The 22,423-nt window shown below is 38.6% G+C and overlaps 1 protein-coding gene across 12 annotated transcripts in view; it reads left to right on the plus strand.

Annotated features, from left to right (window-relative positions):
- FHOD3 (formin homology 2 domain containing 3) overlaps positions 1-22,423 on the plus strand; it is a 634,103-nt gene that overhangs the window by 332,224 nt on the left and 279,456 nt on the right. For all 12 annotated transcript variants that reach the window (XM_039524511.1, XM_039524510.1, XM_039524507.1 and 9 more), the window contains exon 5: positions 10,556-10,661. In XM_039524511.1, the coding sequence (XP_039380445.1) occupies positions 10,556-10,661 (106 nt within the window). The remainder of the gene's footprint in view (positions 1-10,555; positions 10,662-22,423) is intronic.

The raw sequence follows: 22,423 nt of genomic DNA on the forward strand, positions 1-22,423 counted from the left end.
CAGATGTGGTCATCACGACGGCTACCCATGCCTTTATCAGTTCCAGACTGCAATGTGCTCTACAGTTGCAATTAGAAAGTTGGCTGGTACAGAATGCGCCTGCTTGCTTATTCAGTGATACCTCACCAGGGGAGGACAAGCTGACAGCCCTCAGTTTCCTGGTTTAAACAAGCCAGTATCACAATGGGTGCGATGTGCAGCTTTGTAAAGTGGTAGGGGCAAGATATATGGAGTGGGAATAAATATGGGAATCCTCAGGCTTCCTAGAGGGATATGGAAATGTCTTAGAAAAAGGAAAGGCATAAAAATGAGTTGCTCTTTTAGTGGAAATCCCCAGGCCTGTGTGTGTGTAGAGAGAGAGAGAGAGAGTAAATTGCACAGCTGTTGGCCATGTAAAACAAAAATATGTGGACATCCGAACATGATTAGCAAGTAACTAATCCAACATCCCGAAATGTTTAGAATACAGCTGTTTGCAGTACTTGTTAGAGCTGATTTTTTTTTAAAGTTTACTGCATTCTGTTTTTCTGTGAGATAATTTTCTGAAAAATCTTCTCCTGTTAGAAGAACGTTTGTGGCAGTGCACCCCATAAGGCATTATGGAAATATGCTTATGAATGTATAGATGACATAACTGGAATATGTTTTATGCTACATATGCCATGTAACATATCTCTGTAAAGTTTATGATCTGCTGTATCTATTCATCCTATTTGTTTGCATGTGTCATTGTTGTATTATGAATATTGGCTGTGCACTTGCTTGATTTCTAAGTAGCCTTAGTAAAATATTTGGTCAGCTTCTTGAGAAAGGAATGGTCATGGACATGGACATGGACATGTGACTTGCCCAGGTGACTTCAAAGCTCCATCTTGGAGCTGGAATTTGCATAGGAGAGAGGAGGGGTCTCCACCCACTAGAGAAAGTCTGTTTAAGCCCATGGGAGACCCCTCCATTTGGTCTTCAGCTGGCTCAAGAGATAGCCTCTCCACCCCCAAGGATACCTGAGAGAAACTGGAACAGAGAACAATAACTGCAGGGGCTGTGAGTGATTGCTGAACCCAGACTAGAAGGGGACTAGTCTGTAAAAGGAAGCTTACTGGACCACTTCTGAGGGTGAGGTTTTATCTGTATTCAGTTGTATTACTGTATTAGGCTTAGATTTGCGTGTTTTATTTTATTTTACTTGGTAATTCATTTTGTTCTGTCTGTACTACTTGGAACCACTTAAATCCTACTTTCTGTATTTAATAAAATTAATTAATCCAGAGTTTGTATTAATACCGGGGTGGGGGTGGGAGTGGGGGGAGGGCAAACAGCTGTGCATATCTCTCTATCAGTGTTATAGAGGGTGAAGAATTTATGAGTTTACCCTGTATACGGGATAAAATGGATTTATTTGAGGTTAGGACCCCACTGGGAGTTGGGCATCTGAGTGTTAAAGACAGGGACACTTCTTAACCTGCTTACAATTAAGCCTACATCTGTTAGGGGACGTGGTTCAGACTTGGGTCTGGGTTTGCAGCAGGCTAGCGGGTCTGGCTCAAATCAGGCAGGCCCCTGGAGTCCCAAGCTGCCAGGGCAGGAAAGCAGGTTTAAATATAACAGTTTGTTTGTAAATATGTATTATGTTTGCCAGCCTCTCACTTAACAAGCAAACTTTAAATAGTTTAAATATATTCAGGGTTCTGTTTGATGGCTTATTGGAATAAAATATTGTAAAATTGAAAAGCAATATACATATATAATGGTTCCTAGTTTTGCTCCTGAAATACTTGCTTTTTTTAGGGTTTTATCTGTTCCAAACTTATCAATGAGTGTTTAAAATATATTTAGCTGACAGGGCCACCAGTATCTTTTTGTAAAGTTCTTAAGTAGCTGGTCTTTGTGTTACTGCACAATCTTTATGGTTGTAGGAGCTTAAAAGGAAGCTTTTGGAGATTTGACTGTATTTTGCTTCTTTTCTCATCAGTGCTTTAATGTCTACTGATTAAGGAGTCATAAATCTTAGCAATATTGCTGGAGAGTTCCATTTCCCTACCAAATGACAAACCTTCCTCTGCCCCAGTTAGTTGTTATCATACACATGCCACAACTACTTGTCATTCATTGGTGCTGCTCTATATAATCTAGAGAATGAATGATCTTTTTCAGAAAACGGTGAACCACTTGCCATTGCTAGAATAGCCTGTACTCTTGAGGTCACCTAACTTGGCAAGTCAGTGAGTTAATGGGTTTGAAAAGATTACCCTAGTACAGAGATGATGTAAACATTTTCCTTTCAGTTTAGGATATGTGGATTTGGATTCCTTTCATCTTTCTTTGCACATTCCAGATGTTTGCTTCTTTCCCTATATCATATATACATGATGGAATAGATAATATACAGAGTGCAAATATTTGTCTACAGTATGATGTGTTTATACTCTGCTTCATTACACCTTCTTTTCTCCTTTTATTGGGGAAAGGAGGAGTACCTTAAAAGCCTTTTTAAATTCAGTTTTGGTGTGTTTATTCAGTGTTTTTCAAAGTAGTCTTGTTAAAGTTTCCACATTCCCTTCATTTCCTCTGCAGTCTAATGCAATATATCTCACTTCAGTCAAGGATGAATCTACAGGGTAATAGTTTACTATTTCAGCCCTTTTGATAACATTAAAGAAATCAGCTTTCTTGATTTCATTTAAAAAAGAAAAAGCAATGACAACAAACTATAATACATACTGCATATCACATTGAGAATTAAAAGGATATTGTCAAGTTTTTTGTTTGTGAAGAATATTCTGGTAGAAGTACAGACATAAAATAACAACTATGCATCCATTCTAATAAAGATTTGGAGGGCGGTTTCTAAGGACTTGTACACATTACCACTGATATCAGTATAACTTATGTCATTCAGGTGCGAAAAAGCCACCTCCCTAAGCGCAAGTGCCGGTTGTGGACAGCTCTCCCACTGAAATAGCTACCGCCTCTCATGGAGGTGGTTTTATTATGCTGATGGGAGAGCGCACTCCCATCGGCATAGAATGCCTTCACCAGACGTGCAACAGTGGCACATCTGCACTGGTGAAGCTGTGCCACTGTAGCACTTCTAGTGTATATTTGCCCTAAAAAGGTGTAAAGGGCAGTTAGATACCAATCTCCTAATGAAGGTCAGTTGGAGATGGGCACCTAAATGTCATATTTTGCCTTTGACAATCTTTTTATTTATTTATTTTGCACCTGAAGGGCCTGAGCTAAAGCTCACTGACATCAATAGAAAGACTCCGATTGACTTCTGTGAGCTTTGGATCAGACTTTTTTGGTATCTTTTGGATCTTACAGCTCTTCCAAATTGACATGTTAGGTCTTCTAATGTTAAAGATATTCTAGAAACACTGGAACACAGTTATTCTATTTTTCAGTATTTCCAGTTGGGCTATTGTGTCCCTAATCAATCCAGAATGGATCATTTTGTCTGTCAACCCAAGGTCATTGAAAACTGTTCAGGAAAGGCTCAATCTCTTATCAAGATTTCTAGAAAGGTGCCCATAAAATATTTCTAAAAGAAAAGCTGTGTATGCTGAAAAAGATAGTTACCAGCCAATTTTACTCAGTTCAATTGTAATTCCTATTGAAAATACATATTTGGTTGCTGTGTTCCTTGTATATCAGTGGTCTCTAAATTAGTGCTTAGATTCTATTGCTATTTTTATTAAGTTGAACAAAAGCAATAACTATTTGTCAAAAAGATTGCTGGAAAAATGATTTTGAAGAAGTCTCTCTTTTACACCTTTGGTAAACATACTCTTACTTGGACAATTTTGGGTAACTTTTAAAAATCCTAGATAACTTCTTTTTTCTGGTATTTTTTTTTCCTGTGGGGTATGTTGAAATACCAAAAAGATTTGTTTAACCACTGATTTTGGCAACTAAAATAATTTTCTCACTAGAACCTGTGAATGGGATTCACCCTCTAGTGAATCAGAATGGATTGAGCAGATTGATCTTATCTTAATCATGAATAAACTTACGTAAAGCTTACTTGATGAGTTCTAGGGCTTATTACTACTTCAATCTCTTTATAACTTTATGGAAAACAATTTTCAGAATGCTGGAAGACCAAGAGACTACTCAAATCGTTTCCTTTGAGTATAAATGACATGGCTGTGTGTGTACATATATGGGTTGAATTATTCAGTGCTTTTATATTGGAGAAACCAGGAGAGAAGAAATTATATATGTACATTCTCTTTTCTCTATCAAACAGTACAGAGTCTTTCAAACTGTCTAGTAGGCCATACTTTGCCTGTTTGAAAGGACGGCTGGCCTTCTGGTTAAGAAATATATTTAAACAAAAACCCTCTGTACTACGGCATGCATTGCACTAGCCTTCACTGGTCAACAACGTAGTCTTACTGATTTCACCATAGTCTTTTCCTCCCTCCTTTCTTGTAACTCCCCTATGGGACCGTGGTGCCTGGCTGGGCCACACTGAGATTGCCACACTCAGGACAGACTGCAAGGAATAGGGCAGACAGCCCCCAAAACCGGTGGTTTATTCTATAATTAGATTCATCAAACCAGTAACAAAAGAGCTTCTGTAATACCATGCTGGTTAACAAGAAGCCAGACATAGTCCACTTCAGGCATTCCAGCCTTTGGCTCTCATCTAGACAACCAAGTCTAGTACAGTGAAAAGTCATTAAAACACTATTCACCATAAATGAAGTATTTCCAGTCCCAAAGGGATCAGACACATTACTCCCCAGGTCAATGAATATTTCAGATCTTACTCAAATACATGGTTACAGCTAATCCTTGGTAACTAAATCAAAGATTTTTTTAATAAGAGGAAAAAGAAAGAAGAGAGTTATAAATGGTTACAAAATCAATATACATACAAATGACTTTTAATGTTCATAGATCAGAATCATAGCAGCAATGTATATGTGCTGGCTTGTAAAAGTCTCCCTGGAATCAGTTCAATGGGTTATAGTCCAACAGGCAATTCAGGTGTACAGTCTGTTAATTTTTCCATGAGATTTCCAGGATAATCCAGGCAACTGGAGACCTCTGTTGGATGTCTTATACTTTCCCTGTTAAAAGTTTAAGCAGAGCTGAGCTGGCAGGATCAGGCTTCTCTTTTATAACTCTTCTAGCATGCTGACAAGCCTCCTCATAGAAATTGTCACAGCAGGGCCTTCCCTTGAGGAAGAATAGGCAATGCAGATTGCCTGTGGACTGTTGCTTTGAAACAAATCTTCTAATTCCTAGTCATACACAGGTAAACTAGTTACCTCATGTGAATGAGTGTAATTAACTGGTCCTTCATTATAACATAGATAGTTAAACTGAAGACAATGTAGATAATATTATTTGTTTCCTGCAGTATCTTACATCTTTGATTTCAAGATTAATTGGACACAGTCACATACATAATTAAGGCAATTAAGACATGAAAGTGAATTAGCATCTACCAGCTCATTCGGTTACATTGTTAAACTTCTAACAAGATGTAGCAGGGGTGGCCAACCTGTGGCTCCGGAGCCACATGCGGCTCTTCAGAAGTTAATATGCGGCTCCTTGTATAGGCACCGACTCGGGGGCTGGAGCTACAGGCGCCAACTTTCCAGTGTGCTGGGGGATGCTCATTGCTCAACCCCTGGCTCTGCCACAGGCTCTGCCCCCACTCCACCCCTTCCTATGCCCTCCCCTAAGCCTGCCGTGCCCTCGCTCCTCCCCCCTCTCCTCCAGAGCCTCCTGCACACCAAGAAACAGCTGATCAGGAGGTGCAGGGAGGGAGGGGAAGCGCTGATTGGTGGGGCTGCCGGTGGGTAGGAGGTGCAGGGAGTGGGGCGGGGAAACTGATGGGGGGCTGCTGATGTATTACTGTGGCTCTTTGGCAATGTACGTTGGTAAATTCTGGCTTCTTCTCAGGCTCAGGTTGGCCACCCCTGAGATATAGGTAAACAGATAAATACACTTAGCATCTACCCTTGACTTCTATTACTAGTAATGAATGAGTTGATGATTGCTAGTCTAGTACATCTCTTTGAAATTCACATACACGTGAATTGTTTTGATACAAATGCCTCTTGTTAAATTGTTATGGGTCATACAAAGGTTGGCTGGTCTGCCAGTGTCACACCCTATTTATGTCTTCTTGTTTATTTGTAATGTGGTAGTGCCTAGGAGCCCCAAACGTAGACCAGGATGCCATTGTGCTAGGTGCTATACAAACACAGAACATAACGTTGTTTGTAAGCTACTTAGGGGCAGGGATTATGTCTTTTTGGTGTATTGGGAAGCACTTAACAGACTTTTGGCTGCTGAGACAACTGGTATTATAAAATTTGTGTATTATTTTACAAAATAAATTGTACTGCAAATGATATGTGCCCACGTGATGGTGTTCCAGCTTCACTTCGTCTCATTGGCTCATTTTCATCACTAATGTAACTCTGTTGGCTTCACTGGAGTTAGACCTAGGAGGAATTTGGGACATTGCTTCCAAGTTTTACACTTCTGTTGCATTAGTACAGAAGATCATTCACTGGCTTGAGACCACAGAGTGTGATGGGCATTATGAAGTGACTTGTGGGCAAAATGGCAGCTTTAGATCAACATTTTTATTTTATGTTGCCTGAATCCTTTTCTCCTTACTCAAGCAAGTAAGTTTAATGGGACTGTTCATGTGAAGTTAATGGGACAATATGTGACTATAGTGAGCAAAATATAGTCCTTTTAAATTTACTTTAGATCCTTTGCATTTGTAATATAGTTCTTCTGTATATACAATTGTTCTGGCACATTTGACTATTTGTGAGATTGGTATTACAGATGTTCCCCGGGTTATGCAAACCCAACTTTGGGAAATCCGGACTTACGGAAAAAGTTCCGTAAGCTTTTTTTTTTTTCGTAATTGTCAGAGATACGTTCCCGACTTATGCAAAATTCAACTTACGCAAGGCATTCCGGAACACTTGCGTAAGTCAGGGAGCTTCTGTACACAAAAAATAATACACACAGACCAGAATGTTTAAACTTTGGTGCCTAAAGTTAATGGTACTACATGAGCACTTCTGATAATTGGGTCACTTTTACTTAGCCAACTAGATATGGATTTAGGTCTAGAATGCATTGTCTTGAGTCATTTTTTCAGTCAACTAAAAAATGTATGGTTTATGACAGGGTATTTTGACGATGTAACTGCTGCTGCAAAATGTTAGTTTTGGAACTTTGCCTTAAAATGCAAATTTTGACAACAGGTTTTACACAAATTAGTGTGAGATAGATTGACTTGGAATTGAAGAGCTTAATCCTCTTAGTTGTGCCAACTTGTAATAGATTCCAAGGGCATTTCACTAGTCAAGGATTGCCAGGGCTCAGCATGCTTTGGCCACAGCCTCCGAGCATACCTGGGCATGCCCTCTATGTTAGGGGCCTGGCGGTAGGTGGAGTAGAGCCACCTATATTGACTCTGTGTCAGCCAAGGACTCCCCCACACCAGCAAATCCTCAGTTGCCCAACTCTAATTCCCCTTTGTGCATTTGGAGAAAAACAAAGTGGGATTACCATGGGCCATGATCTGATCCAAAGCATCGGAGCCAGATCCTCAGCTGGTAAAAATTGTCTTAAGTCCATTGACTCCAGTGGAGCTATGACAAACCTGTATGTATGCATCTCAGCCAAAATCTAGCCTGTTTTATTCAGCAAGGGGACTCAGACTATAATAAATATATGCAATATTACCAAACAGACTTCTCTGTGTACTCTGTGATCCCGCTTTATGTCTGATCCCTTTCTATATTATTGATACAACCATTACCAGGGAGCTGAACACAGAGATAGAATCACATTATAAAACTTTGAACATCAACAAAATAGTTAAAAAAATTAGAGCAAGTTTATGTCCCCTTCATCAAATCTGCTATTTGCACTTACAATTTAATAGTTTAAATTGAGGACGCCGTATGATGGTGTCTAAGAATTGTGAATCTTAAAACAATATATTTACCAGTGGTTCATTAATGTTTAAGAAAAAATATAAATCTGTTCTAAACCAAAGTCTAATGCATATTTCCTAATCTGTTTTATTTATTTACCATAGGTTTATGGAGAGAACTAAAGGATGAGCTTGACTTGAGTTGGCTTCTCCTTTTTATTCTTTTCAATAGGATAAATAATTCTTAGCTGGGGGTAAAAATGTTGATTGACATCTTTCACCTCTTCCTGCATTACTCAGTAATCAAATCCTTCCCCAGCATTTCCAGCTGACTCACGATTTGCCGTTGCATAAATTTCCCTCAGAATGCTTTATGGCTTGAAGATATACCTATTCCAACAAATTATTAAAATTATTTAACTCTTCACTCTAGCAAATGTATAAAATTCAGAGCTTAATAAGTGCATTGTCAACATAAAAGACAAACACTTTATTCTTTAGAGGGCTTTGCAGTTTTCTAACTCAATGAGGGCCATCAATTATATGACAAATAAAAAATAATCTCCAACAAATGTATGTATTTATTATAATTGTGGAGTCTGGACCTATTCCCTTTTGCGCTACAGTATTTGAAAGATGGCAGTTACCATTAACATCTATTTCTTTGTGAAAACATGTACAAGTTTATGTAAAACCAAATCATTATTGGTAAGCCACAGGCAATGTTAGTATTTGTGTTCACAAAGCAGCTAGATCCAGTAATATTTTAAATTTATTAATGCTTACCTGGTTAATTGATTTAGTCATCCCATCAACTGCTGCTTAATTAACTGTCCAGCAGCTTTCTGTAAATTTAGGCATGTTTTTGAATGGATGCCTTTTTCTTTTATATAAATGTTTCTCTCTATTCTGTTGGCATGGGTGTTCTAAATACCTGTATTGTCCTCTTCTCTTCAGCAGCTGAAGTACTGTACTCACCAGATTGTGCTGCATAAGAGACTGGTGGTCCAAGAAATGACTTGCATAAATCACCACAAGCAAATTTAACTAATGGCAAATTGTTAACCACAGTCCAGGAGTGGTATTTTATTAACCAGAATGACACAGATGTAGTTAATTATTCTTACAGTTATGGATATTGTTCCCTAAATCAACAAGTATTACTGTTGCCATAATAATTAATGGTTAACAAAAAAAGAACCTGTGGTGCCAAAGTTACTATTTTTCCCCTGTTCATCTTATCAATATACCATCATAGAGACAATATATTAAAGGTGAATATGAAACTAATAATACCACATGTGTAAAATCATGTCATTTGAAATTATACTTGGCCTGCAAAGTGAATTCTGATGATTTCCTGGAGAAAAGATTCTTCTTTGCAGGGTAGAAGGACTTTTTAAGTATCAGGAACTTAAATATTAAGGTCATGTAGTACTACTCTCAGGTAACCGTAATGTGACTTTTTTTGGCAGCAGCTGTATTTTTTTACACTTTTTTTTGCCTTTGTAAAATTTTTTTTTTTGGAAAGAAAGGAATTCAATTTTCCTATTTTAAGAGAGAAACTTTCTTATTAGTAGAAGAGAGATATAAATAAAAACTTTAAAAAAAAAAATCTAACCCTGGTAGTTCTTCTCTTTCTGATGCTGTCATCTCATCTCATCTACATTATAATCCTATGTAAAAAAAAAACAACCAAAACAAAACACAAAAAATCAATCCTAATTCCTACCTACTTTGTTGTCTAGCAAAATTTCATAAAAGAGATGTACTTGTCCAGTAAATTCCAAAAAAATATTAAAAAAAAAAAAAAATATTAAAAAAAATAAATTATTTTTTTTGACATTTTTTATTTTTTTTTTATAAGAATGTGGGGGAATTTTCAACTCACTCATTCATTAAATTTTTTTTTTATTTTTTTTTTTTCTTTTAATTAATATTAATTATTATCACATTACAGCGAAGTAAAATATTCATATTATTTTATAACTACTATAATATAAATACTTAATTAAATGAAATGATGAGAAGTGGCCTATACTTGCTGATATTATATGATTGCAGTTCTACAGTCTCTCAGCAGCAGTGCACAGTTCAGTGATCAGGTCAAAGGTCTTGGTCTTAGGCTTGGCTTGCTTGGCTATATCGGTAAAAAGTGTACATGTTTGGGCTCAAACTGGAGCCCAAGCCCTGGGACCTCAAGGTGGGTGAGAGTCCCAGAGTCTGGGCTCCAGACCGAGCCCCGAAGTCTACACTTCAATTTTACAGCCCTGCAGCCCAAGTCAGTGGGTGTTTAATTGCAGTGTAAACGTACCTTTAAAAGGCCTCGTCTACACTTAAAAATTAGACTGACATAGCAACTTTGCTCTGGGCTGTGAAAAATTTTACTCCGAGTGCCATAGCGTAGTCAACCTGATGTCCAGTATACATGGCTTGGTTGATAGAAGAATTCTTAGTCCAGTTCTGACGTATAGAAAAAGAGTATACTCATATTATTTAATTTGAATAGAAAGTAAAAACCACAGACCATATATTTTAGTTCATGTTATTGTGACAAAAAATGTTTCCTTGTCTTTGAGATTTGTAATGTAGTATCTCTGTTTTCTCTCCCTTTCTCTTCTCTGGCAGGATGACAAGGATTTGGTTCATGAGTTTGTTGTGGCTGAAGGCCTGACTTGCTTGATAAAAGTGGGAGCTGAGGCAGACCAGAACTATCAGAACTACATCTTAAGAGGTACAGTAAATGAACTCAGAAGCTGTGTTTCCTGCAGTGAATCTTACTGACAAATCTGCTTCAACCTACTACATCAAGGATTCAAACATGTTTGAATAATTTGCAGTGGTTAGCTATTCATAATGGGTCTCCCAGTGAGTGAGTTAGTGAGTTTTTATATATTGTGGAAGAGAGTTACTTTTAAGCAGTGGAATAGATTCCATGTGAGTACATCATCAGTCCAATGTGACATTCTCATAAGCAAACTAGAGAAATATGGTCTAGATGAATTTACTATAAGGGGAGTGCACAACTGGCTGAAAGACCATACTCAAATAGTAGTTATCAATGGTTTCCTGGCAAACTGGGAGGGTGTATTTAGTGGGGATCTCAGAGGGGTCTGCTGTGGATCTGGTATTATTCATTAATTTTCATAAATGACTTGGATAATGGAGTGGAGAGAATGCTTATAAAATTTGCAGATGACACCAATTTTAACAAGATGAAATTCAGTAAAGACAAGTGCAAAGTGCTTCCCATAGAAAGGAAAAATCAAATGTACAACAACAAAATTGGAATAACTGGGTGGGAAGTAGTACTGCTGAAAAAGATCTGTGGGTTACAGTGTATCGGAAGTGGAATATAAGTCAACAATGGGATACAGTCGTGAAAATGACTACTAACATTCTGGGTGTATTAACAGTAGGGGAGGTAATCGCCCCACGTTGGTCAGCACTGCTAAGGCCTCAGCTGGAGTACTGTGTCAAGTTCTGGGTGCCACACTTTAGAAAAGATGTGGACAAATTGAAGAGAGTCCAGAGGAGAGCAACAAAAATGATAAAAGGTTTAGAAACCCTGACCTGTCAGGAAAGGTCAAAAAACTGGGCACGATTAGTCTTGAGAAAAGAAGATTGAGGGGGGGATCTGTTAACAATCTTCAAATATGTAAAGAGATGTTATAAAAAGGATAGTGATGAGTTGTTCTCCATCCCCACTGAAGGCAGAACAAGAAACAATGGGCTTAATCTGAAGCAAGGGAGATTCAGGTTACATATTAGGAAAAAGCTCTGGACTAGGCTTCCAAGAGAGGTTGTGGAATCACCATCACTGGCATTTTTTTAAAACAGGTTGGACAAACACCTGTCAGGAATGATCTGGGCTTACTTGGTTCTTCCTCAGCAGAGGGGGCTGGACCTGATGACTTCTCAAGGTCCCTTCTTTCCCTACATTTCTATGACTCTATGATCAGGCAGTGTTAAAGGGGAAATGGACATATCACTGACTGGGAGAGCTGGAAAATTTAAACATTACAAGGTGCATTCTCTTCTCTCCTCCCTTGTCAATCCCTATGACTATGTTGCTAAGCCCTATTAAAAAACTTCTGCAATTGCACACACAATTTTATAGGATGTTTTTGAAAATTTGGCCTAATGAGTTGGAAAAGCTTCATAGATCTGTATGTGGGGGAGAGAGGGGAGAACTATATCATTCACAGCATCAATTTAAAAATCACCCTATCTCAGAAGCAGCAATGGTTTTCATTTAACAAGAACGCCCAGGTTGCAAGCAGTGGCAGTTGCTCTGGGTTGTGTTTGCTCCTCTTTAGCCACCAAACAAGTGTTCCAGCCAATTGCAGCTTCTCCTTACCTCCTTCTCAGGGGCGGGGGTAGGTGAGAGAGTGTTCATATGAGAGTACCTGTGCAACCCTGATGGCTTCACCAGCAGCAGCCCCTCTTGGTAAACAGGGGGATTCAAGAAGAATGCATGTTTGGCGGATGCTCCATTTAAATACTCCCATGCAGCTCTTTATAAGAGTCTTTACAGTTATCAGCCTGGTTCATTTGCCTTCCATAAAACAAACCACACACTGAGGAGCCAAATGCGAATTAAATACATAAATAGACAGAAAGGTGGCTTAAGAGCTAGGTATTCTAGATCTACATTATTTAAAATAGTACATTTAAGTTGAAAGTATCCCTTTAAATAAGAGACTCGAAGACAGGACCAATGCAGACAACAACGTGTTAAAAACAAACTGCCTGTTTCTTCAGCAGTAATGGTATAATAACTATACTTGTTATTGGGAAGGCCCTGAGATAATACACAGCGAAGCTAGAGAAGCTCACATTAAAATAATACATGAACACTAAATAAGATCCTTTCTTTACAGCTCTGAGGAAAAGTTATACAGAAGCAATTAGCCAGAACGACACTAAGGAAAAAAATAGAAAAGAAAATAAGAAAACAAATACAGTGGGGGGTGGGGAATCTGATCCTTAGCTGGTGTTAATTGGTGGAGCACCATCCACTGGCATGGAGCTTCACTAATAAACCCAAGCTGACAACCTGGCCCTCTGTCTCTAGAGATTTTACAGAGAGTAAGTGTTTCGGATATATGAAATATCCAAGAGAATTTGCAAAATAAATTAGTGAGAAGCATGGATTTCCTGCTAGGATTACAATGAGTCTTCCTTCCTTGAGCATAGTAATTCCATACAGTGGTGCTAAGGTTTCAGAGTAATAATCTATTAGTATTAGGCGAGTCAGCTTTCTAATGCCTGCAATTGGCATTGTCTGTGTGATGTGGCCTCATCTATGTGAGCTTGCAGCATGCTATCTGTACCTCCTCCTTATTGGAATGTCATTTCACATTTACAGGTTGAATGAATGGCAGTAATACATCCATCCACATCATCTGCTTTTCAACAATAAATAATGTATTTATGTATTCCCAGAAGGACATCCTAATGCCATCAGATTTGGAGGGTTAAAATGGTCAAATTCTTGGTGTGCGTCTAGGGTGACCAGATGTCCCCATTTTCTAGGGACAGCCTCGAATTTTGGGTCTTTTTCGTATATGGACTCCTATTACCCCCGCTCCCCCATCCTGATTTTTCACATTTGCTGTCTGGTCACCCTATGTGCATCTTCTATACTTTCATGTGGGAAAGCTGTATGTGTTACAGGCCTGATTCAAAGCAAAACAAAGTCAATGAAAGTTTTTCCATTGATTTAGGTGGGCGCTGTTTGGATTAGACCCATAATACTGATGTTCACAGCATATGTATTTGAAGCCTGCTTTTCAGTGATTGTACCAAGAAAATTGGTATACAACCCTGTTGCCTTATTATCAACAGGTGACCTTCCAGACAGGTTAAAAAAAACTAACTAAATAAAATACCATTGTATGTAAGTGTGGATGAAAATCTTGGCCATTAAGTATTTATAGGGCTATGAGTCATATAAGGCACATTTTAAAGTAGAGTTGATGTTAAGAGATTTTAATGTTTTGCTGATGGATCAAACTGCAGTCTCCCCTCCCCCCACAGGTATATATCCCTTCCTCTATAAATGTAGTAATGAAAAAAAATACGTTTTAGCATTTTCTTATATCTGTGTTTTATTTAGAAATTGAATTTAAGTCCTGACTGACTTTCAGGCTGCTTGAAGTCCATTATTATTTCAAGCCTTTGTCAGCTGTTTTCAGTTCCAGGAACCAGTGTGTGCTTTCTGTATGTGCAGTGAGATAAAGATAGGCTTGAAAGTACAGTGTATCCAACCCTATCCAAAAATATGAGGAGGCTGTTGAGAAGAAACATTAAGTATACGTCATCTGAGAATAATATTTTTTCTGATTTATTATTTTTGGATGACTGTAGGAAATGGTTTAAGGTTTTTCATGATAACCATGTATGTAATATAAATCGAATATGATGTTTTAAAATGTACAGCTGTAGAGTTCTGGTTGAACATAGGGATTTAAAATGCATCAGAATAGGAACTCGAGAAGTCGAGACAGTGCCATGGGCTTTGAACAACATGTTAAGTGATGGCAATACAACAATATAATGAGGTAGCATGTGCCACTGAATGCTTCCAGCATGCAAGCAGGGTGTACCAAACTCCTAATACCCTATGCAGTGGGATTTACCCTCCTTCTGGAGAGTGTTCAGCCTAAACTACAAAAAGGATATGATCTGGCCAAGTTTCATATCCCAATTCAGTTCCACTGTAGCTTTCACTGAAGGCACTGTTCTTCTTTTATTGTAGTGTTGCCATTACCTCCAACCCTAATCAGGACATTTCCTGACTTTCTAGTGCATAAGCACGCAACATTAACTTACCCGGTAGTTATTTTTGATGGAAGAGTTTAAGAGGTGTTTAGTCAGAGAGATTTCTATGGAATTGGATGCCAGCATCCATGTCAAGAGTTAATTTTCCAGAGGCCAGTGGAAGTCCAACCATCATGTTAACATTGTTAGGTTGTTTAATACAAGTCTTTGCTTTCTGGAACTAATTTCATGGGGACAAACTTTTTTTTTTTTTTTAAGATTTATTTATTGTTTCACTCCAAAGCTTCCTGTTTGTGAGTTTGCTTTTCTGGGCAGTTTAGAATCATCTACTGAGTTTCAAGGCAGAAGGTGCTGCCAGAAGAATAACTAGTCCAAAGAGTTTCATTTTCTATATTTAGCAAATGAGTAGCAGATAAAAGTGTGTCTATTGCGTAGAATACAAATGAACCAAGGACAGTTCTTGTAAAACTGTTACGTTGCTAAAAAGTGGGACACGTTTATCTGTTGATTGGTGCCCAACAAAGCAGCATTGTCTATGAATACCTTTGCAAGTGGGTTTTCTTTTGTTATCATCCTCCAAACATCCATGCTATGGAGCACTAAACACTGCGTTGTCTCCAGGACATCCTGAAACAATAGTAGCTCTAGTGCCTTTTCTCTTTGTTTACTTTTCATCTAATGGTTATTTAGCTGCAGTGGTTATTCATTCTCCATTAAAAACCACTGGGCCTAAAGTTACTCAAATAGTGTTCCTTTATACTAACTGGAAACAGACGTGTTCAGAAACAGAGTCACTTTTAATCAACAGGCCTGATCCAGAGCCCACTGTAGTCAATGGAAAGCTTCAATGGACTCCAAGGGAATAATGCCATCAGTGTGGTAAATACTGAAGATCTGAAATATACTAAAAAATAGGTCACTGATGTAAACACTAACCAGGAAAAGGGCCTTGGTTAGACACAGCTGAAAAATAATCCAGAAAGGAAGATTTTCTATTCTTTTTTACTGAATATCCTAGAGCAGGGATAGGCAACCTATGGCATGTGTGCGAAAGGCGGCACGCGAGCTGATTTTCAGTGGCACCCACACTGCCCGGGTCCTGGCCGCTGGTCCGGGGAGCTCTGCATTTTAATTTAATTTTAAATGAAGCTTCTTAAACATTTTAAAAACCCTATTTACTTTACATACAACAATAGTTTAGTTATATATTATAGACTTATAGAAAGAAACCTTCTAAAAACATTAAAATGTATTATTGGCATGCGAAACCTTAAATTAGAGTGAATAAATGAAGACATGGTACACCACTTCTGAAAGGTTGCCGATCCCTGTCCTAGAGCATCTGTTCCATTGTTGAGTTTTCCAGCTACATCATAAGAGTCTATTGATTCCAATGGAATGTGGATGGAGGATGGCAGAAGCAGTGCAAGTATGATGGTTTTGGTGGGGGATTTGCAGTTAATAGGGCTAGTTTTAAAGTATGAAAATATACTTTGTATGTTATAGAAATAACCTTGATTGTATGGTGTTTGAATTTCCTGGGGGTAGCTGAGCAAATCTCAGTGTTGCAAGGTTTTTATTTATTTTTTTTATTTTATTTTGCTGATCCATCAAATGGCAGTCTCTCTCTTTGGGTATGTATCTCTATATCTGTAGAGAAGATGAAAATGGAGAAAAGTGGAAGAAAAATGAACACAGTTGGTAGGGTTTTATTTGTGCATTACTCTTTAATTTGGGAGATTCTTGGATTTCTCCATGGATAAATTCTTTTTGTACTGCATAGATCAGTGGACCCTAAATGTTTTTGTTCGCACCCTCCCCTTACCTGGTCTGCACCCCCCTCGAGAACAACAGTGGGGAACCGGGTACCGGGGTCGGGAGTGAGGCCAGGAGCCAGGGCCAGCAGTGAAGCTGTAGCCAGGTGCCGGGAGCAGGGCCAGATCCCAGGTGGAGAGCCAGGGCCAAGAGTGGGGCTGTGGCCAGGCGCTGGCAGTGGGGCTGGGGTCCAGGAGCGGGGCCGTGGCAGGGTGCCTGGAGTGGGGCCAGGGTGTGTATCTGCCTAATTTTGGTTTCAAATCATTACCTAGGTGCTAAAGTTCAAGTTATGTAGGCTGGGGTATCAAGTTATATAGGGGTAAAATAGGGACTTAAATGGGAGGTCAGGCCTAGTTAAAATATATATCTCTGTAGAGCAAAAGACTGACAAGAAAAGTGGGACCATCAGTCAATAGCTCCATAATAACCTTGAGTAAAATTCTGCCCTGGGGTCCTTACAGTTGGAGAATTTGTTTAAAAGTTTGTTTTTAAATTTGAATATAAACTTACATTTTTAGACAATATGGAGTTTGCAGGCATTTAATGCAGTAGCTAATTTAACTCACTAAGAGTGTTTTCATGGCAGTTAGCTTGAATTATAAATCAAGTGTTACCCCTAACTTGACTGTCCACACACAGAAATCTCTAACTCAAGTTAAGTGGTGCTTTAAGCGTGAACTTGCTGGCCTTTTATTTATGTTTTTATTTATTTGGTGGGAGCCAGAGGTTTGAAGATCAAGTGATGCTCCAGTTAGTAATGCCATTGGGGATAGAACAGCTAAAGTTACAACAACTCATGAGCAGCTAATCCAATCACTCTGTGATGCTAATTAAATCACCCAGTATAAGTAACTCCAGTGTTGTTTCTAAAGTGCAATCACTCTCACTGGAACTAGGCAAGCTCGAGTGTAGTAGCTCATGTGTACAAATTTGAGCTAACTTGCAATGAAGGCAGCCCTAAATAAGTGAGAGTCAGTGTGTGATACAGTGGATGGGGCTGGGATTCAGGATCCATGGTTCTTTTCCTAGCTCTGCCACTGGACTTGTTGTGTGAGCTTGGATGACTTCTCTGCACTGTGCCTCTGTTTCCCCTCCCCCCCCTTTGCCTGACTCTTCTGTTTATTTAGACTAAGGCCAGGTCTACAGTACAGACTTATTTTGGTATAACTACGACACTCAGGGGTGTGAAAAATCCACACCCTTAGGCGATGTAGTTAGTCACCTAAGCCCTTGTGTAGATAGCGCTATGTTGATGGGCGAACTTCTCCTGTTGACCTAGCTACCACCTCTCATGGAAGTGGATTATCTATGCCAACAGAAAAAGCTCTCTGATCAGCATAGCATCTTCACTAAAGCGCTACAGTGCCACAGCTGCAGAGCTCTATGTGAAGAGAAGCCCTAAACTATTCAGGGCAGAGACTGCCTCTTACTATCTTTTACAGAGTATCTAGCACAGTGGGCCCCTTATCTTGGTTGGGACTTCTAGGCACTACTGTAATACAGATAATAAATAATAATTAGTTGGAGCCACAGTTCAAGAACTTGTTGCTCACAGATAATGTCCTAAATTAAGCAATTTTATATTTTCTAGTCAACAATAATACACCTGAAAAGAAACTTGCAATGAACCTGAAATGGACGTTTTCTAGTCAGGCACAGAGATGTAAGATTGCCGGTGAGTGCATGTGGCATGACATTGTTATTTCGGTGCTCTAAGTAACCCAAAGAGAACATTCTAGCATATAATCAAGCTAGTTACATATGCAAGGTCAAAAAAGTACTAATTGTGTCATCTAAAACTAAAGATGCATCACTTCTGATGCTCGAATTTCCTATACCAAATACAGTCATTTGGACAGAGGAGTTGGGCTGTAGCAGAATTCACTGTGATAGGGCCTAATCCAAAGCTCACCGAAGTAAATGAGAGTCTTCTTGTTGACTTTATTGGGCTAGGAATCAAGCACTAGGTTGTTGTGACAGACATAGGATAAGGAACTAAAATACCCTGAGGGAAGGTGACATGTTGGTTAATAGGATTAAATCTGAGTGAACAGTCTGATAAACATAGCCAATGTGGCACTTCAATCCTCTATTAACATGTTGTATTCTTCTGTCCTGTGAACTAGGAGATTTATTTGGACTTGTGTGGATGTGATACATCGTGTGCGATGCTTTTTATGCTTCCATGATGCCTTTTTGGCTCTATACCAAATAAAATAAGCATGCAGTAAGTCTTTGTAATTGGTTATTGTATTTATCCTACTAATTTTACAAGACCTTTCATGAATTTTAAATCACTTTGTCATATGAAATTTACCAATAGCCCTGAAAACAAATGAGAAATAACTGCAGGAAACCCAGAAATATAACAACATCCCTTATGGAAAAAGTAACACAAGTCACATTCTGGTCCCCAATTCATACCCATATTGTTTAGGGTATACAAACAAGTTGTTATATTGAATCCCCCAAAAATTGTGCTAGTCAAGCACTCATGTTAAAATGGAACTAAATCTAATTTTAGAACACCTGCTTGGATTTTTCATTCTCTCACTGTGAGACCATAGGCATGATGTCAATGAACTTCTCTGTGCTTCAGTTTTGTGATAGGTAAAATGAGCCTAACCTTTGTAAACTGCATTAAGACTTTTGGATAAAAAGCATATTGTAAATGTGAGAAGTTATTTATTATTAAACGATAAATCTTTCCTGCTTTGGATTCAGACTCTGCCTACTACTGTATTAACTCAATCCTAATATATTTATTTTTGCAAACTTGAACAAAATAGTTTAATAATATTATCTATCTTATCAAAGATAAACCGAACAAAATATGTAAGGCCAATCACATTAGGTGTAACGGCAGAAAATAGATTTCACAGTTGGTTCTGAATTTGAATACAATAATCTGATTTACCACTTGTTATATAATATCTGCTACTTCCAAATGAATTCAGAAACAATTCCATCAGTCAGAATTTCATGTAGATACTCAAACATCTCATGGTTTGTGGATATCTGTGGTATCAGGCAATCAGTTTAATAACAGAACCTGTACTAATGCCCCCAGCAGTTATGCCTATTTTTAAAACAAGAGGCATGTGATGTTACCTGAGCACCAGCTTTAGAACAAATGTCTATTCTTGTACATTCTGGGAAATCAGATTCCTGAAACAACTCAGTCCTGGCCATGGATCTGATGTAGAACAGCATCTGGTTAATATCTATCACTGGACATGCCATGCCTGAAGGTGTTGAGGTGAGGTTAGAGGAAGGAAAAAGTGAGGGCTGAAGTTTTGTTAGTAGACAATGGAAACAGTTGATTAAAATTCTCTTGTTGCAGAACCCAAACTTTAGCTATCATTAGCTGAGAGTATTTCTGCCACAAGCTAAGTGCTATGTGCAATGTTTGCTTTTTTTACAGTGAAGCTCTTTCTCTAATTATAGCAGTTAGCTGCACATATGATGTTTACCTTGTGTAAGTATGATGAATAAATAAATTACATCATAAAGAATGCTAGATCACAGCTTGATATGTCTCACTGAGTGGCAAGTTGTGACTGAGCTGGTGTCACAACATACAAGCAGATAGTCACATTTCAAGTTTATTAGTGAAAATAGAGTTAAGTATCACATGGCTTGAATCTCATTCTGTTATTTCCCCATTCATTGTAAACAAAACCTGGATACTGGAAACTACCCAGCATCTTTTAGAACAGGGGTATGGCACGCATGCCAAAGGCGGCACGCGAGCTGATTGTTAGTGGCACTCACACTGCCCGGGTCCTGGCCACTGGTCCGGGGGGCTCTGCATTTTAATTTAATTTTAAATGAAGCTTCTTAAACATTTTAAAAACCTTATTTACATTACATACAATAATAGTTTAGTTATATATTATAGACTTATAGAAAGAGACCTTCTAAAAACGTTAAAATGTATTACTGGCATGCGAAACCTTACATTAGAGTGAATAAATGAAGACACGGCACACCACTTCTGAAAGATTGCCAACCCCTGTTTTAGAATGATATGCTGAATACCCCAAATAAATAGCATACCAAGAGAATTCAGCGCTTTACTGGGCAGAAGCTTACCTTCATCTCTCATTTTCCAGGGCCTGACATCAAAACTTGCAGCTCCCACTCTGTGACCCTCCCCAACATTCATTATTCTATTCTGTGCATAATTCTGAAGTTGATTCATTTTTTCCTAAGCATTCAAGTTATCTATAAGAAGTAGTTCATTCTTTGTTTATTTTTTTTTAAAAGCATATAAAATCCTCTGCTAGTTACAGAACAAACACAAATAGAGGCATGGGCCTGGGCCTCTATTAGTTGCTCAGAAAACTTCTCAGTAATATTCTTAAAGCTTGACCATCTAAGGGTACGTCTACATTACCTGCCGGATCGGTGGGTAGTGATCGATCTATTGGGGATCGATTTATCGTGTCTAGTGTAGACACAAAAATCGATCCCCGATCGCTCTGCCGTCGACTCTTGTACTCCACCACAGCGAGAGGCGGAAGTGGAATCGACGGGGGAGCGCCATGAGGATGTGAGGTAAGTCGACCTAAGATACATAGACTTCAGCTACGCTCGCTATTCTCGTAGCTGAAGTTGCGTATCTTAGGTCAATCCCCACCCCCCCAGTGTAGACCAGGCCTAAGTGGATCACCACCAAGAGTGAGTTGACAGTTCATTCTCATGGTACATTCCATTTTTGGTCTGTCTGCTGAGCCTGCTAACAAGGATGTCAGTGATTTCATTGATGTAGATGCTTGTCTGCTAGAAACTATACTAGAGTACCACTCATTCATTTCATAAAAGGCTGCCAAGTAGCCATCATTTGAAACCACCTATACAGGATCTTTTGTATATCATAACAGTGAATGAATATCTCAATGTAATCTTCAGCATGAAAGATACAATCTAATAAAGGTATTCTGGTGCAACTGAATTACTTTCTCTTGGATTTAACATAGAAGATCTCTCTATGGAAAAGATGTTTCACATACTTGGACACCTGCCATGGGTGACATCTTAGTCCATATCATTCTAAGATTACTTAATAGTCGTGGGGAGAGACAAGCAGATGTAGTGATAGGATGTAGCAGTAGTGGGTATTGAGCTAAGAAGGGCTTCCAAACATCTCTGTTCTGATTTAAAAGTACTAAAACAGTATGACTGCAGTTAACCTGTTACCCTTATGTGTGATTGGCTAATGTGCATGGGGTAAGCACCCAGTCACATCAGTCCATTGGTTTTGAAAGAAACTCTTGAGTATGATACTCTGCTTTGCGGGTATATTATACCATCTATGTGATTACTGAAGGTACAGTGGGCTGTCTTGGTTCAGTAGCTGAGCCCCTCTGGCACCTCTGGGAATGTCCCTTTAATACTAGCTGAATTTGTTTATTTGTACAAAAGAGCTTGACCTTGAAAACATACAATTTTAAAGGCAGAAAGCATTCTCTTTCCTTTCCTCTATGCTTATAACAAACATTTCCTTTCCACAGTTCCCATCTGAACACTTTTAAATTACATTTTTATTAAAACTGATTTATTAACGCATTCCATGACCGTTTCCTACAAAAAATATAATCTGAAGTGTCTTTTAGACTTTAAAATGATGCTTCCCTTCCTCATCCCTGGATATGATTCTGATCTATGATACATCTGCAAAGAGAGTCAGTTTATCCTAATACAGATTGTACAGGGTATGTGTCTTCCCAGTCTGGGATGGGAATTGGCATTGAAACAAATTTGAGTTCATAAGTTTAACCTCCATATAGTAATTTACAAGTCTACAAATAAACTGAGCTGTTCCTTCCTCTGTGCACAATATGAAATGCCCTTTCATGTTATGACTACTGACGAGGAGGATATAGGATTCTG

This window comes from Mauremys reevesii, linkage group 2, assembly GCF_016161935.1.
Source record: "Mauremys reevesii isolate NIE-2019 linkage group 2, ASM1616193v1, whole genome shotgun sequence".
Lineage (NCBI taxonomy): Eukaryota > Metazoa > Chordata > Testudines > Geoemydidae > Mauremys > Mauremys reevesii.